The 12541-nt window shown below is 37.3% G+C and overlaps 1 protein-coding gene across 1 annotated transcript; it reads right to left on the reverse strand.

Moving 5' to 3' along the window:
• Window positions 1-737: 737 nt before the first annotated feature.
• Window positions 738-9305, reverse strand: LOC110158170 (CUB and zona pellucida-like domain-containing protein 1). Its single transcript, XM_055154935.1, has 13 exons — window positions 9134-9305; window positions 8530-8738; window positions 8285-8429; window positions 7704-7842; window positions 5796-6480; window positions 5184-5325; window positions 4964-5107; window positions 4805-4863; window positions 4373-4563; window positions 3381-3781; window positions 2858-2957; window positions 2276-2456; window positions 738-1472 (listed from the first exon to the last, which is right to left on the reverse strand). Exons 2-13 carry the CDS (start codon window positions 8612-8614, stop codon window positions 1336-1338), a joined length of 2409 nt encoding a protein of 802 aa, XP_055010910.1. The 5' UTR covers window positions 8615-8738; window positions 9134-9305; the 3' UTR covers window positions 738-1335.
• Between the last annotated feature and the right edge of the window lie 3236 nt (window positions 9306-12541).

Genomic DNA, 12541 nt, shown 5'->3' on the forward strand with positions numbered 1-12541 from the left:
ATACTCATTTGAGAAGATATCAATACTAAAAAAGTCACATTTGCAGGACAGTAATGAACCTTTCCTGAATAGTTTTAGAATGATCTTGAGCTGTATCAGAATAAGTATAATAGCACATAGACTAGTATACGCTCATGAGGCACTATGGACCCGATTACAAAGTGTCGAATGGAGATGGAAGCATGGCCGTGATCACTTCCTATTTGGAACGCAGCGACAAGCACCTTAGCTACGTCCATTTATAGTTTGTGGTTTCAACAAGGAAATTTCTTGGTGATGTTATGACTGATAATAACTAATTATTAGAAGAATCATAAAATCTTTTTTTCTCATTTTTTTACACACAAATCTAGCATTTTGTTGTGGTATACATGTGTTTGTTTGGCAGGGCAGAACGTTCATAGGTCCTCACTGACAACACATTTCAATCTGTCTTCTGTCAAGTTAGTTCCAAATTAACTGCTAAAATAATCTGTACATTTCAGAGTGTGTTTGTAGAGGTCTAAACTTCGAAGTTATCAATATTTAATTTTATTTTTTGGCAGAGGACAGTCTATTAAAATCCAACCTAGTGATTTGATAAGCGCACCATTGGTCCGTTTAGATGACAGCTTTGATGTAGTTGTGTTTTGGTGATATTTTTATAAATTCATCGGTGCTTGTTATTCTTGTTAAGGCCCACAGTAAATCCTAAAGATATTTTTTTTAGACTAACAGTCAAAAATCATGACTTAAAATGTGTTTTTTCCTTTTAATAAAAAGTATATGTATTTTTCTGTCAGAGGGAGAATCTTAGACTTAAATTTACTGAGAGTTAGACAAACTTTATTGATCCACAAGGAAAATTATTTGGGCACAGTAGCTCGCACATCACAATATATAATAGTAATAAAGAGCAAAAGCATAAATTGTAATTCAAAATAAGTACCAGTAGCAAAAATAATCACAGTGTTATCGTGATATACAGTCTATCACTATATGGACTATTACATTTGCCAACAGTGCAAAATCTATAGTTTTGCATCATCTTGTGCTGTCATAGTTTACTTTAAATTGGTAGTTTAACTAGTACACCCTTATCAACACAAATTGGAGACTAATTCAAATTGCAATTGTAATTAGCTTTTGTTATATTTAGAGACATACAAGACAACGCTGGTAATTATTTGTAAATGTGATGTACCCTATTCTGCGTTTTTCTAGTTTTTAGCCTTAGTTTATCATTGTGCAAAATTGAAAAAATTACTTTAAAATCCTTCACCTTCACCCATAGTTCTTCATTAATCACCGTATTCTAATAGTGCATTGTGTTTCTTGCATCTGCAGGTGGTGTTTCTAGTTTTCGTCTGAAGGCAGAGCTTGGTATTTGACACTTGATTTCTTGGCTTTGTAGAAGAAGACTCCACAGATCATCCCCACAGCGGCCAGAGCACAGCCAGTGATGAAGACCAGGTTGAGGTTCAAGTTCAGGCCTGTAGAAATATAATTTAAGTTTATAATTTTACTTCCTGATTAGACACATGGTTGATGTGATTTCCCGCTCAGCTCTTAGTCTCATGAACATTATAGCAACTTTCTTACACTGGTTACTGTCACTTTTAACAACCTACTTGCACTGCCCATACTGCCCATAATGTATATTTTGTATTGACTATAAAAGTCTATTTTCCAACTGTTATGTAGCAACCATAAAGTTAACAAAGTCCTAAACTTAAAGGACCATATTACGCCATTTTCTGATCTGTTTTAATATTGTTTCCTCATCACAAACAGACCTGGAGTTGTGTTTTGTTTCATTCACATGTTTAACACACAAACCCTGCATATTTAGGTGGAGTTCTTCTCTCAAACAGAAAACACTTGTGATGTCATGTGGTAATACAGGAAGTGCTCCACTAAGTTTTTAAACTCCATACACCTTCACTAAAATCACTGGGTAATTTCAGCCCTGAATTTGCCAGTTTCTACTGAACTAAAGATAATATGTAGCTGTTAAGATAAAAGGTAGCCGTTGACTAAAAACGATCGCATTATGACATCACAAGGTGAAACAGAACATTTTGGAACTCTGTCATTCTAATGATGCAGGATTACGCAAATGTGTAAAAGAAACAAAACACAACTCCAAGTATGTTTTTGAGGAGGATACAACAAACACTATCCCACCAAACCAAGTAATAATACTTAGAAAAACAGGAAAACCTGTTATATGCATGGACTAATAAAAACACGGAACACGTCTTATTGTCTTTACTACTTTTTTCCACCATTGTACCTGTGTTTTCTGCCTGCACAGATCTCTTGAGGCGCAGTGGGCCCTGGGACACATAGTGGACTCCAGTCTCAATGACGGCCTCTCTCCTGACTCTACTTGGTGCATTGGGCAGACATCCCCGAGAACAGCGAGTGTGTGGGTTTCCAGCTTCACACATCAACACCGAGCAGCTGATGTAGACCTAGAAATGTTCAAGAGTTTGAGAGGTAACTTTAAAGGCTTGAATAGGTGTTGTTGTTTTTTTTACTAGCTTGTGTACAGCATTAGAAAAATACTTTGCAGCTAATGTTATGCTTGAGATAAAGCTAACTAGAGGCACTGTTCTGTCTGAAGTTCTGTTACTCAAGTTGAGCTTTAATTTGAGCTTTGTTTTAACCCAATTTGACCAGAAAGAACTGACTTATCTGGAACTACTGCAGGTAAGCTGATTTTGTCCTGTGAACAAGTCCCTCTCAAATAACATTACAGAAATGAACTAGTTTCACTCTGAAGTTTTTCATGAAGATCAAACATCTGAACAGAATGAACGCTCGATCATGTGACGTCACTGTAAAATGTCGACTGATTCATTCAGCTGAATACCTGGTCATGAAGGCCAATGAACTTGAAGGCCTCAAAGCTGATTTTGAATTGTCTCTTGTGACTTCTTGGATAGACGATCAGTGTTGAGTCTAAGTTGCAGCTGTTTAAAAGTATAAAGACAAAAGTGGAATTAGTTACACAAAATGCCATGTAAGCTTGATATAAGCAGTCCTTCAATATGTTGTCATAATACTAAAATTTAAAACTCATTTTGATACCTGAGAAAACACTCGATATAAAATTCTTTTTAGACAATAGGCTATTAGTAATTAGTAATTTTCTACATAAAATAATAGCATTTCTTTATCTTACTCTAGTTCTGATAAAACTCAAGGTGAAACTGATCATGAAAGGTGAAATTTTATCCAGTTATGTGATTTTTCTTTTCCAATATTTCTCAAAATACTTGTTTAATTGAGTATCTAGTTTTGTACTACTTTTATATTGGTTAGTATCTGATTTTCAATAGTTTTGTCAATCCTAGTTCATAATATCTACAGTTTCACTAAAAGAATCCACTTACCCGTTCTCAATGAGAGTGTAGGGATGGGGGTAGTTGGGGTTGTCATAGGGTGCAGCTCTGCAGGACTCCACAAACAGCTCTGTGTTGTTGACTATAGTTGTGGCTTCGATCTCCATGAAGATGCGATCGCCCACGTCATACTCCAGAGGGTAGAGCCGGGGGTCGATCCTGGAGACAAACCTCTGATCTGGGAAGAACTCAATGCCGTAGGTGAACTTCCCAAAGCCCTTGTCCCACACTGTCACATTCTCCCTGTGAGCGCTGAAGGTGGCGGTCACGTTTCCTCTTTTGGAGTACTGGCAGAAGAACTTGATTTCCAACAGGTGTTTTCTGGTGATGAGGGTAGAGCTATTGTCCACTGTGGTGATCTCATTCTTGAAAAGCAGATTATCGTCATCCTCCTGCAAAGACGGAAATGTGATTAACCCCAAAAATTGTGATAACACTGAACATTACTTGAAAAGTACAATTTCTTATTATACAATCCCAAACTTACTATGTTTTATAATGGAATGAACTATGCCTATAAAGTAATGGCAAATAAATCCAATTTGTTATAAACAAATTCTGAATTTTATTATGATTCCATTGTAGAGGACAATAGGGGTTCTTGTTATATTACATAACTTTTGAAATCATCATGTAGTAAACTGATTGTTTGTCTTGTATAATAGACAGCTGTCATATGTATTTGTGCCCTGTTGAATTGTCTGTTGTAAGCAATGAATCTGAATATAAGATAAATGAAATTTCATTGATTGCTTACGCACTGAATTAATAAAACCACATTACAAATTCAACAAAATTAAAATAATGTTTTAAGTAAATGTTGGGAATGCAATCATATCCATGTAGAAGCAAATGCACTTCAGAGACAAGTTTAAGCTGTTCTGAATTTAAACCTCAGATTGAATGGTTCTTTGATGGTTAAACTCAGATCTATAAATACTTTAATACATCTTACACATTTCTCTCTTTCTTGTTAGTCTTACCTCGATCTGGGTGCCACAGGCGTTGAGGGGCACTCTGGCGACCACGTGGGTGCTGTTGGAGTGGGTTTGGAGGCTGCAGGCTGTGTTACTGGGATCAGACAGACGCAGATCTTGATAATGGAGTGGAGGCAATGTGGCTTTCTCCACCTCCACAATCATGGACGACTCCAGACAGGTGACCACTGTGTTCACTAAAATGAGAAAATAAACAAAAGAGCCATATGTTTAAATGAGAATTGCTGCTTCTATAAGTTGCATTCACATTGTAGAAATTATTTATCCACATAAACCAGGTCAACAAATCTGCAATAAGAGTTAAATTCCACTATTGAATTCTGAGCTGTCGTCCAGCTCAGTTTTGAAATAGAGGAATAATAGAATGTTTTGATGTCATATGAACCAAACCTATTACTATAATCTTTCAGAACTTACCTAGATCTTTTGTAACGTTCACCAGCACACATCTCATCTCAGTTTGGTAAACGGAAGTTCTGATTACATAAAACATAAAACAAATGACTTGAAAATAGTAAACTATGCATATTTATTTTGTATTAATGTTTAAGCCTTTGTAAACAGTTTATCCCTTACCCATTTTTAAATTCAACAGCAAAGCAGATTGGAAAATAGTGTCCGAAGTCTTCAGGAATAGGAGTCCATCTGATGGTGAACTCATCTCCAGTGGTTTTGTGCTTGGTGATATTCAGTGGCCCGGTCATTATAAGGTCGTCAACTCTGTTTTGGTTAAAAATGAATCATTGTTAATATATCAGGTTTAGTTTTAATGTTTTTGCATTTTTGGTTTACTTACTGTGAATAAAGAGCTTCAGCCTTGACTTTTATCTCTACTTCTTTTCCAGCTTCTGCCAGAATGACCTCTCCGTCTCTGGGTGTTGGGGAAACATACTTCGGCAGATAATATCCTTCAGCACAAGTGGGAACAGGTGGGTCCACTGTAATAACACCATAATGTTAGTGTGTTGTGTTTCTGTATTAAAGGCCCTGTACCCGATTTTACCTCCATGTATTTGTGCTAAACCCGTCTGGCCCCTCTACAGAGATATTGCATAAGCAGCTCTTGAGGTCAAAATAAGTCAGCTGAGTGCTGTTTACATCTAAATGGAAAGTACGTTATCGCTTGATAATCAGGAAGTGTGCTTTAGCATGCTAGGTGTTAGCTTTACTGTCATTGCAAAACTCTGCTCCACTCCACTCTGTTGTGAAAAGCGCTTGTTCATGGTGATTAATAATTAGGAGGCTCTGAATGCATAAGATAAATGAGGAGTAACTTTGGACCACTGAAAAGTGTTTAAAATGAACTAGTTCTGTTTTTCACATTTTTATGAGAATAAAAATCAGGTACAGTGCCTTTAATATATAGATCATGACTGTGGCACGACAGTAAATCTACAATGATACTGACCGTAAACAACAAACTGCATAGGCAGCAAACTGAGCGCAGCATTCGAGGATGTAGTAGTTAGTGTAGTAGTAGTGGGTGGTGGAGTCGTAGTAGTGGGGGCAGTAGTAGTTGTAGTCCGCCAGTAGTACCACCATGGCATTGACGTAGTCATGGCAGCAGTAGTAGAAGTGGGGGCAACAGTAGTAGTGGGGGCAACAGTAGTAGTAGTGGGGGCAGTAGTAGTTGTAGTCCGCCAGTAGTACCACCATGGCATTGACGTAGTCATGGCAGCAGTAGTAGAAGTGGGGGCAGCAGTAGTAGTAGTTGTAGTCCGCCAGTAGTACCACCATGGCATTGACGTAGTCATGGCAGCAGTAGTAGAAGTGGGGGCAGCAGTAGTAGTAGTTGTAGTCCGCCAGTAGTACCACCATGGCATTGACGTAGTCATGGCAGCAGTAGTAGAAGTGGGGGCAGCAGTAGTAGTAGTGGGGGCAACAGTAGTAGTAGTGGGGGCAACAGTAGTAGTAGTGGGGAAAGCAGTAGTTGTTACTGCTCTCTTTCTTCGTGCAGTCCTTGCATATTTGTAAGCCTTGGTTCCATCAGAGTAAGAGAGCACAATAGTCTGTCGTGGAAAGTCCTCCACCACCAATTCAAATTCATAGACGGCTTGGTTTCCAGAAGCCAGATAGTGCAGTGTGCATGTAGCCTATGAAAAGATGATAAGCAACGTTCATTCTCAACCTTCCCCCAAATAATGATTGCAGCTTAATTGACTCTTTCATGCGTAAATCTACCGAAAAACTTTGCACCACTTTGTGTTTGTGGTGTCACTTCCTTTAGGCAAATCAAATAGTCTTCCAACTGAAAATCCTGCTGTACCAGATTATTTTTTCAATACTTTGCAGCTAATGCCATCCACATTCCCTGTGGGTGTGCAGCTAACTGGAGGCTCTGCTCTGTCTGAAGCTCTGTTACTTAAATTTGATTTTAAGATGAGCCTTGCTTTAACTCGATCTGACCAGAAAGAGCTGACTTAGTTGGAACTACAACAGCTGAGATGATTTCTGCTCATAAAAAGTCTGTCTCGCATAAACGTTTGCAAGCATTAGCCAGCTGTTTTTCAGTAAGTCACTCTCACCTTTTTTGATGAACATCATTTGCTAATTCTCCAGTATAACTGTTAGTTCAGTAAATGTTTATTTAGATCAGTCATTCATAGGCAGCTCAGGGGTCCTGGGGAGTATCATGGTTATGCTGTTACTTCTGGCCTAACTGCTGTATCATCAGATAATTACCTTTAACCTGTGTAAGTCTGTGTCTGTGATAGAGGTGGGTTTGAAAATATTTATGTAATTGTTTCTTTAATTGTTACATAATGCTCCGATGTTAATTACTTTGATTTCTGTGATTAGTTTACATCTTTTGGGTGACTGTTGGTCTAAACTGTTATATGTTCTCGCTCTGTGACAGTTATTTCAGTTAGTAATAAAATTCAAATGTTCTTATAGATAACCAGATGAAATGATCGGCCAGACAAAAGGATAAATAAACAGAGAGAAAGATACAAGAAAGGGCATTAAAGCTCCTCAAATCCATTCCTGCCTCCATCTTCACTCTCTGACTGGAGTATTATTTGTATGAAGTGTCCCAGCATACAGCACATACGGTCTACAGTCTTAGGATTTCCCAAACAATAATAGTTTATTCCTCTGGACTGGGACTGTTGAGCTTTATTGCAACCTAGCACTGAATGAGGCTTGTTTGAACCTTTACTTCAATTTTGTGAATGGTTATTTTGGTTATTTTGAATTCATCTGTGCATTAACCCTTTAGACTGCATCCCCTGAGGATCTAATAAACGGTGGCTACAACCCTGTGAGAAAATACAAAAGGAAATAGTCAAACATCAAAACAATCAATTTTACTAACCTCATCTACTTGGAATCCCCCATGTCTTTTACAGTTAGCGCATTCTGCAGTGTATTGTTTTCCATATCGACATCGAACAACATCTCTATCAGGGTCAAAGGCCATGGGTTTGTAGGTGCGTCTGCAGTTCTGAGGAACCCTTTAAGAGACAGAAGGAGTATTTAATTACTGTATTATCTATTTTGGTGTCTTCATGCCTATTGCTTTTCCATCTTGAATTTCTGAGGAGACAAAGGCACAAATAATAATCTAATAGAATATAGATATATCTGTATATACTGTAGATATATAGAAAAATATATCAAATTTAAATCATGTGACCAAAATTGTGCATTGATCTGATTATTGTAAATTATTTCAAAATCTTGTCTCGATCTCATGGACCCAATCTCGTGTGTCGTCTCATCTCGTGAAAATTCTGTCTCGTCCCATTTATATATATTTGCATTTATATATATTTATAGTAATACAGATCACCTCTGTGTCTTGGCATCTGTGTAAAAGCTCTTTTTATCCCCCTAAATTCCTGCCAACTGCCCATTATCATTTGTAAAGCTAAACAATGTTAATCTTATATTTACCGTAGAAAAGGGAGAATGGCAGTATCAGGGGAGTTGTTTGGCTTCTTAGTGTCTGATCTTTTGCCCAAATCCATATTTGCCAGTACACTCCATGATGGAGATGTATAATAGGGGTACTCATAAGATCCAACAGCAGCTGTATTCCCTGCAAATACAATTATATTCACTAATCCAACATCTGTATTTATGGTAATGTCTGTTATCATAGACACAAATATCTACACAAATACAAAAAAATGACCTACCTGGTTTGGAAAGGTTTATCACTGTAGAGGACCTTAGTGACAACTGTTTCTGTTTGACACCACGTGTTTGCACGTGGGGGGCCATTGTAACTCCTGTCAATCACACCCAAGTCTATCTGGTCATTGTACCCACAGTTATACCAGTTGCCGTAACAACTTCCATATTGGTACCCACATGAACTGAATGTTGCCTTGTTCCTGAGTTCCACCTGCCAAAAACATTGAATATTTATTTCATGTTGAGTTCGATTATGTTCACTAAAGGATGGCAGTAGCTCTAGTAGTTCTGTAACTCATAAAGGTTGAGGTCATTGTATGTTTGGATGAGACAGTTTCTTGAGAGAACATGTTTGTGAGATTTCATGATTGGGTGGTCGTCATTGGAGTTGTGGAGTCAGACTGCAGTGACTGGATGTACCAGATAAAAGCAGCTTTGAATATTAAGATAAGCACCAAAAAGACCATGTTATAAAGGGCTGACTTGATCTGACATATTACATGCTATGGTCTTATTTAAGATGTAGTACAGTTAGAAGTGTAGATATCTAAGATTGAACTGGATTTCTTTGTGTCAGTAAATTATAATCTTAAAAAGTAGCCTTACCCCAATTCCCCCATTGCTGAGACTTTTGTATCTGTAGTTCACAAGTCCTCCAAAGAAGTGAGATGCAGAGGCCAGTGAGAGCCACAGCAGCTGCAGAACGACCAGTTTAGTGGAGAACATGATGCCCACAGCTCTCTGTTGCTCCTCTGTTGCTCCTCTGTCGCTGTCTCCACCTCAGCATCATTTATACCACTCACCGGATGTATCGTATCAACACCAACAACAATGGGACAGCTGAAAAACAAGTCTAATGGAATCAAGGAAGTAAACCTGGTCAGTTTTACAGTAAGTCTTGGTCAGACGAGTTTCTAAAGTAGGCTGCATGTCAGTTCTTAATTCACGTGTGACTGATGCTTCAGAGAGTTAAACAAACACATACTGTACTTACTTAAGTGTCAAGTTTCATTGTGAAGCATGCTCAGCAACACATAATGAAATGTAGTTAATAACACTAGGTCTGTCACATCATAGTAATCTCATAGTTACTATATCAACTTATCGTTCAATATATGAAAGCGGGAACAGTATTTTTTGGGGGTCAGTATTTATCATGTATACAATTTCTTTGCACTACTGGGAAATTTGTGGTTATTTTTTGGCTATACGTCAAGATTAAAGCTGTAAATGGTTGAATTCTGCTGTTAATTTATTGCAGCTCATGATTTTTATTTAACAGTATTTTAGATTTAGAATAGTTATTGTGGTTTAAAGCTAGTGGCATACATTACTCTCAATATTATTGTTTATTGTCTATATTTACTGCAGCAATATATTGAACTTCAGTTATTATTATTATTATTTTTATTTATTTATGTATTTATTTTTTTTACATGCCACTGTGTTTTCAAACTCTAAAAGGTAGCAATCATTGTAGCAATTAAGGACCCTTCATTTGAGAAATTCAGAAAAAAAAATTGACAAACTGATTTTTATTTTTCAGCTGACCTGTTGATTTTTAGAGTGCCAACCTTAACCCAAAATAATATGAACCACTTCCCGTAATTTCCTTAAATTAATCAAACCGGTTTGTTTGATTTTACTCCCACAAAAGGCATTCTTTAATGAGTCAGTATCTTCTGATCTCTTGTAGTTTTTGTTATCTTTTTTCTTTGTTCTGAACAATACTTGGATGATGATCAAAAATGCAGGTAGACTGTTTAGTTTCATTTATGAGAAAACTCCTGTTAGCTTTATGCAAGAATGGTTTACCTGTTCTGAATGCACTTTTTTCAGGCCCTTCTCTTCTATTTTGATATTTACAAATCACTATATTTATTAAAATTATACACTGGTCATGTTCACATGCACACTGAAATTTGCTTATTATCTGATTTCTGGATCTTAAATATTATTTACACACCATGCAAACTTCAAATTCAGATGGGAGTAATCAGAGGGACCGTGATTAGGAAGAAATCTGATGAATTTGCTGTTCACTTGTCTTTTTATTAATCTTATATTATGTTTGTTTTATGTAATTAGGTACAATTATACGCAAATAGGGTTGTCAAATGTATCAGAGAAAAAAAATTGATACTCATTGATACTAAAACTAGTATTGAAACTAGATACTCATTTGAGCAGATATCAGTACTAATACAATACTAAGTCACATTTGCAGGACTGTAATGAATCTTTCCTGAATAGTTTTAGAATGATCTTGAGCTGTATTTGAACAAGTATCAGAGCACATAGATTAGTATACGTCCATGAAGCATTATGCATCTGATTAATGCATTTATCGTTGTTTTTATGGCACACCGGTGAATTATTTTTACACACAAATCTAGCATTTTGTTGTGGCATACATTTCTTTGTTTGGCAGGGCAGAACATTCATAGGTCCTCACTGACAACACAGTCAATTTTCAACCTGGCTTCTGTCAAGTTAGTTTCAGTACCATGACACCAGTTTCAGCAGCAAAACCATCAGCCCCCTCAGCTATTCCATCTACCTCTTCTTAATCACTGTCTACTCCATCATAGGCCTTTCAAATGCTTTGTGGTATCACGTAATACAGCTCTAATAAAATCCAGGCGTTTCTGATTACAAATACCTAACTATAGGGGTGGAGTTTGAAGTGTGGATACCTGTTCAACATGAAAGGTTAAGTTTCGCACCTGTTATGTACTGTATATAGGGCCAGCTCTAGTCACCTGACCCAGCATGTGATCAGTCCCAATAAGAGAAACAAATTGGATTACAATTGTTGAATGGAATCTTTAGTACAAAACAGGTGTTGTTAAAAAAAAAACACTAAATCAATCTAAAAACCACTTCGGCGACATATACAAGGCCCACACATCACTCTTAGAAGGTAGAAAGCTCTAAAAAGTTGATTTTGCATGAGATGGGCCTTTTAAAGTGGTGTATTGGTTTACCACAGCCAAAAGCATTTACACTACAATTTATATATAAATAAAAACACAGAAAAACATAATATTTGCATCAGCACTGCAGACACGGAAGTATCATTGTAGGCACACATACAGATACAGATGGGACTGATGTCAACATTTTGAGCCTACAATGATACTTTCATGTCTGCAGTGCTGATGCAAAAATTATAGTCTTCTGTGTTTTTTATTTGTATATAAATTGTAAATAATGTAAATGCTTTTGGCTGTGGTAAACCAATACACCACTTTAAAGGGCCCATCTCATGCAAAATCAACTTTTTAGAGCTTTATTGTCATGTCTAGAGCAGAAGTAGGACCCAAAATGCAAAACTGCATTTCTAAAGTTGTTTAATGAACAAACACAAAATCCAAAACAGACATGAGAGTCACAATGACAATGAACCAACAAAAGGCACAGGAGAACACAGGGTATATATGCACAGATATGAATGAGACACAGGTGAGACACATTAGGGCGGGGCAAACAATTAATACAACAGGAAGTCAAAACACACACGGCTAGAGAAATACAAAATAAAACCGGGTCAAGAACAGAAAATTAATTCAAGGAAAATTAACACCATGACATTTATACCTTCTAAGAGTGATGTGTGGGCCTTGTATCGCCTTGTGTCGCCAAAGTGTTTTTTAGATTGATTCAGCATTTTTTTAACAAATTGCAATGTATTTCTGCCACCCTCCCATGTGACAACGAACTAAAGCTGCTACAACAATGACGCGACAGCTACATCCTATGACACATTTGACGTAGCAGAAAGCACTTCACAACCGCCTCCCTCCACCGCCCCGCCCCGCCTCCACCCCGCATCGGCTGACAATTTCCACATGAACACCTAAACAAAAGCGACAGCATAAGCTAATTGTTATACACTGCAGGGTACATGATATAATAAGTTTATCTACTAGCGCCTCCAAGTCCTCGTCCGATTCCCGGTCCAACACATGCGGCTGAACGCTCTGTATCTCCATGATGAATAAAAGTTTATTC

This window comes from Boleophthalmus pectinirostris, unplaced genomic scaffold, assembly GCF_026225935.1.
Source record: "Boleophthalmus pectinirostris isolate CB_2022bp ecotype Guang Dong unplaced genomic scaffold, ASM2622593v1 HiC_scaffold_19, whole genome shotgun sequence".
In the NCBI taxonomy this organism is placed as follows: Eukaryota; Metazoa; Chordata; class Actinopteri; order Gobiiformes; family Gobiidae; genus Boleophthalmus; species Boleophthalmus pectinirostris.